Source organism: Poecilia latipinna, unplaced genomic scaffold (genome assembly GCF_001443285.1).
Source record: "Poecilia latipinna isolate Pla-1442-1.1 unplaced genomic scaffold, P_latipinna-1.0 Scaffold3742, whole genome shotgun sequence".
NCBI lineage: Eukaryota > Metazoa > Chordata > Actinopteri > Cyprinodontiformes > Poeciliidae > Poecilia > Poecilia latipinna.
The window spans coordinates 32,343-37,897 of record NW_015116358.1 but is presented as its reverse complement, the minus strand read 5'-3'; the positions used below and the strand labels follow the sequence as shown (position 1 = coordinate 37,897).

The 5,555-nt window shown below is 35.3% G+C and overlaps 1 protein-coding gene across 1 annotated transcript in view; it reads right to left on the bottom strand.

The window, feature by feature from the left end:
* Positions 1–2,475: 2,475 nt before the first annotated feature.
* LOC106941557 (perforin-1-like) overlaps positions 2,476–5,555 on the bottom strand; it is a 12,163-nt gene continuing 9,083 nt past the window's right edge. Inside the window, exon 10 of the mRNA XM_015024618.1 lies at positions 2,476–2,802. Within this exon, the coding sequence (XP_014880104.1) occupies positions 2,593–2,802 (210 nt within the window). The 3' untranslated portion in view covers positions 2,476–2,592. The remainder of the gene's footprint in view (positions 2,803–5,555) is intronic.

Here is a 5,555-nt window from a genome sequence, read left to right as displayed (position 1 = left end):
CCTTTCTTGTTCCTGCAGATGTCTGAGGACAAGATGGACGCCCCACCCACATACTGCTTATTGCACTTCATGTTTGAGTTCCTCCTCACATGAATCAGCTGAAGTCTGCTGACTTTTACTGAATTCGGATGCCTCATTTAATGTGTTTATGCCACAGCTTAGACGAAGTTCTCTACTGGACATTTCCACTTCTCATGCTTCTGATTGGTAGCTTCCTCCAACTTCCTGTCCTCCTAAAGCTGCAGCTGCTGAATTTGAAAATTAGGGCCAGGTAGTCCTCTGACTCCCATTTATGTTAATGTTTTGCAGCTTGTATTATATCAGATCACGATGAACATGACAGCTCGACGTCAGGGCTGGGCAATGAATCAAATGTTAGATTTTTTTTTCACCTTGGGGTTCATAGTTAAGAGTGATATTACCATGCAGAGGGCAGCCATCTTGCTTGACTTACAGCTTTGATTTTTTTGAGTTTTGAATTTAGGCAAAATGACAAAGTATTTGGGTCAGTTTTTAAATTGTTATTTATGAGAATACAGCCACAATATTACAAGAATGCAGTCATATGACAATACAGTCATAATATTATAAGAATAAAGTAATAATTCTATAAGAACTTCCAAAGAAAAAATTTAAAATTTAAGTGATACTTTGGTATAAGTTTTACAAATACAGATAATACTTATTACTTTATAGAAATACTTGATCTTTTAACACATTAGCATTAATTTATGACAAGTAGTAAGACTTTGAATCGATTGTGTTAATATTAAGCTATTTTTACAATGGCATATTTGGGCCATGGTAGGTAGAAAAAAAATCTGAAATTTTGAGATTAATTTCAGAATTGTTGTTTCTTCTAATTTTCTACTTTAATTTTCGACATTTGGAGCTAAGAAAATTCTGGGGTTTTTTTCTAGAAATTTCTGATATCATTCTCAAGATTTCTTAGTTTTGGTGGAATGAACTCCTTTTTTCTATTTTTTGTGGCCCTAATACACTGTTGTATTTTTTTCTCATTAAAATAACTTTTTTTCCTCTTAATGTTGAGATGATTTTGTCTGGTAGAATTGCATAGTCTAATAGTTCAACGATATTCTCATAATGAAACAATATCTTTGTAAACTAGCCCTAATATTGAAATTATTTTCTCTCACTTGTAATTTATTTTTTAGAAAAGAAAGAAGACAAAAATGGATTAACGCCAGACCTAGTATTAAATAAATATTTAATTTTTAAGCCCCATCACCCAGCCCTACTGCAGCCATTAGAGCAATTTACACTCATTTCTACCGTCAGTCAACTCTATATTCTGTTTTTATTGTTGTTTTTTACTTAAATTAAGCCTCTTGGACTCTGATAGCTGCTTTTGCTTCACACATTCAGAGCGAGGTTGTTACAGTGAACTCCATCATTATTTAATTATTTTGGCTTCTCCAGAATCCCAAGGTTTGGTTTTATGCTACAGAAGTTGAACTTGAAGTGCTGGTTTGTGTGAACATTGTCTACTTTTTAAATGACTTGCAGCAGACTGTTTGACCTTAGATCAGTTTGGAACATTTTAGGACAGTTATTTTACAGATAACATTGGACACAAGTGACATAGGAGCAAACAGTGAGGGAAGCTGGATGTTTTCAGAATAAGGATCTGTTTCCTCAAAGGTAGGACTGAGAGGACTGGAAGCTGCTGTGGTTTGTGCTGCCTATTCTAAAGACTTAGAGAGATGGAGTTACAGTTATCCTACTAATTTATTTAGTAAAAAAATGCATTCCAATACAACATATAACATAGTTGAAAGTAACTTCAAACAAGCCATTAAAATGATGTGTGCAGTGTTAGGTCAAGAAATAACAGGAAAACCTTTTTGCTTTTCTAAATCATCGCAGGCCAGAAGGGAATTAAGATTTTTGTTCCCCCTTTCTGTCTTCCAAAAGGATTAAGGTCAAGCTCTTCTATAGGAAAACTGTGAAACTGTGATACCTGGACTTTTTATGTAATAAATAGTAATAATAATAATTAAAAAATACATTTAACATTCTGGCTCATGAGATCTCTTCACTGTTTCAAACATGACTAAATGATGAAAGATAATTTCAATTAATACTTTTCATCAGCACCTCTTGATTTTAACCATAAAACTGTAAGGAAACAATGATCAGGTTGAAAAATTTGTCCCCTGGTTCTTCGCTTTGCTGCATACAGAAGGTCTTGACCAAATAGTTTTGTGACACGTCCTGTAACGTAACTACGTCTCTCTCTCTTTTATATTAACACATATGAGTCGTAATTCATACAACTAATACAAGATTTGTCAAAAATATACAGTCTACAATTTGTAGCAATTTCAAAAATGTTATTGTCATTAAAGAGAACACAATTTCCGATTGCATATATTAAAGCATAGTTATTTCTTGTGATTGTTACAGAGAATCTTGAATTTTTTTCATTGTATGAGAAATACATATTTAGGTAGGTCTTTAACAATGTCAAGTAATTAAATATAAATTGTCAGTTTCTACCAGATTTAGTGAGTTAATGTTATCTGATGAAATGAAATGCTTTCATTCCCAAACCTCTTCAATCTCCTGTCACTAAGGAAATGGTTTATAACGTCTGCACTGTTCTCCAGTCAGATACGGGTCACAGGTCAGTGTGTATTTAGCCTCAACGCTTCCATAATCTCCTTTGCACGTGAAAGTGTGAGTGCCAGGGCTCAGGTACTTCTCACAGTGAACGAGAAGGTCGTCATATTTCGGATCTTCATCCCAAACCTCAATCTTCAGAGCCAGGCTTGTGTCAACCTTCATGAGAAAATTTGAATGGAGGATCATTCAGATGCGTATTTTCTCATTCAAAGTCAAATTATTTAGGTGATATAGAAAATAAAAATGTTTTCCAGTCATCTCAAAAGTTGATAAATGCAGAGTAATGTTAGCCGAAACACAACAGCACAAGATATGAAATACATCAGCTAGGCTGTGTCTGTTTACACAATATATGGGTAAAATGGTTTCTGTTCAAATATTTTCAGATTATTTTCTGCTTTTACTTTTATTTGTACTCGAACATAAACACCATGAAATGTGCATGGTCTATTCAAGTAAAACCAAATACTTTTTCATTCAGGTGCTGACCCAGTATCCCAAAACATAAAGAGTCTGCAGCCTGGCTTGGATCTAGAAATGGAGTTGATTGTACATTCCCCAAGTTCAGAATATGCAGTTTGTCTGCAATACATATCATTTTATACTTTTATTTGATTTATGCATTTCAGACAGGTTTTTAAAAATAAAAACTAAGCAATCAGTAAGACAGAGAAAAGAATTGGGAGAAAAGTTTTTACTTTGACATTGAAGGTTAATTTTGTACATTTGTTGTTTGGAAAGCCAAGTTTTTATGCTCATGATTTATTTGTAAAAGCAATAAGAGAGGGTCAGCACTTCCTGTCTCAACAACAAGTTAAGCAGAGCAGTGAGTGTGGGAGCCGCATGTCCACAGACACCCAGGTTGGTTCTGAGAACCGAAACAAGAACGAGTCGGGCCTAAAGGGAGGTGCTCTTTTCTTGTTATTGTGGCTGCTGGTTCATGTGAGCAAACTGAAGGACAAATTAGTTCATGATCAATCATTTAACATCATCTAGTTGAAATTGAAACTACAATGGATTTCTGATATTAAATGATATTTGACCCAATATCAAATGTTTGCTAACAAATAGTTTTGATGGCACCAAAGAATAGATCAGCTTTCTTTCAAGACTGATGCATAAAAGACCAATTCTCCTCACTTCTGGTAATCTAATATTTATTTTTGCAAAAATAGATGCTGGTATTAACTCTATAAATTCTTCTGCATCAGCAGAGTAAATGGATCAGTTTGTCTGTTGTTGAGCTTTTTCAGCTAATCTGTGATGATAATGTTTACTGACCTTGCCCAAATTAAACCCAGCGTTCCACTTCGGATTATTGGACTTGATGATTTTGGTCCTGCGTTGAAATGAACCATAGAACATCTTGGCATAGCTGTGAACAAAAGAGGAGCCATATAAAAGGTGTGCTCATCAGGTTCCATAAGGTCTTTGTTTTTTACCTTTGCATCAACCCACCCATCAGTTTGTGCAACCAGATCTCCTTTGAGATCCCAGCCTCGAACAATGGTCACTGATAGAGTTCCCCTTGAGGCGTGCAGAGGGCAGCAATTAGAGGACAAATCAGGAGTAGATCCCTCACAGTGTGGCTCTTCGGGTGATTTCTTCAAAGCATTGTCCTTCAAATACTGCTCAATAGCAGCTTTCACTGCTGCCTTTAGGAGCTCATTCGGCATGAGATGATAGAGAGATCGAAGGGAGTACGAAACAACATCTGGATGTTCTTTCAGGCTCTTTAGCCACTTCATGAAGCCCATGGAATCATTTTGGGAAATTGAAAACTCCCCCAACCAACCATTTCCTCCTGACACCTCTGTGAAATGCTGGTGGAGACCAGAGCTGTAGCCAGTGGCAAGGTCCTTGTTTATTAGAACACCAATGCAAGGCTTCTGGACATGAAAGAGTTTCACCTTCCCCAAGCCAACAGCAACACCCATAGATAAACAGTTGTGGACCTGGGTGAAAGAACAGCACAGAGATTTTTTGAAAAGCTGCTTTACACCAGATATTTGCATAAAGACCCAGACACAAGCAGAGAAAAATATGTTCATGTAGAAATCCTTGGAAATTAAAATGGACAAAACAAACAAACAAAACAAAAATCACACTTAAAAATACTTAAAGTAGGTTGTTGGAAGTGATCAACTTCATATTTTTGCAGCTTCATGTTTTTGGTAATAATATAAGCAGGGGTGAAAGTAGTTTTAAGTTCTTGCCGGTACTATGACAATAATTTTAATGAGGTACTATGTGCAAATAAGTATCAAATGCTAATACTAACTGTAGTTTTACTTGAGTTGCTTACATTATTCTTTGTAATATTTCCACCGCAGCTAGCATGTATAAACATCAATAAACATTTTTTCAAGCAGCATTTTTTATGCCTCTGTGAACCACCTGTGTAAAATGTCCCAGTCTGTAAATCAAACCACCAATCCAATCAGTAAGCACCGTCTTTTTTAAGTCAATAAGCAGTTGTTGTCGAGGTGTGCCGTGCTGTTTTAACTGAACAAAATAACATGAAACACAACTATACTGAACAAAAATATAAACACCCCATGTCTAATATTGTTGCCGTGTGGAGTTAACAACTGTAAATGAGCATTTGCTGACATTTATTGAACAAAAGGAATATTTCTCTTGAGTTGTGTATAATTTTACATCCAACTTTTATTTTAAATAATTTTAAATAATTACTGACAACCTAATTGTCAGTAATTATTGAAAATATATTTTGAGTTTCTCTATATTGCATATCCCAAATGTTCATAAACTCTTAAATTTGACATGGGGTGTTTATATATTTTTTTCATTGTAGATAATCACCATTTGCTTTTAATCAGGACATTTTGTAATAAGCAGACAGACGTTATAGGCTGCTGAGAAACCTGCGAGCACCGGGAGGGCGG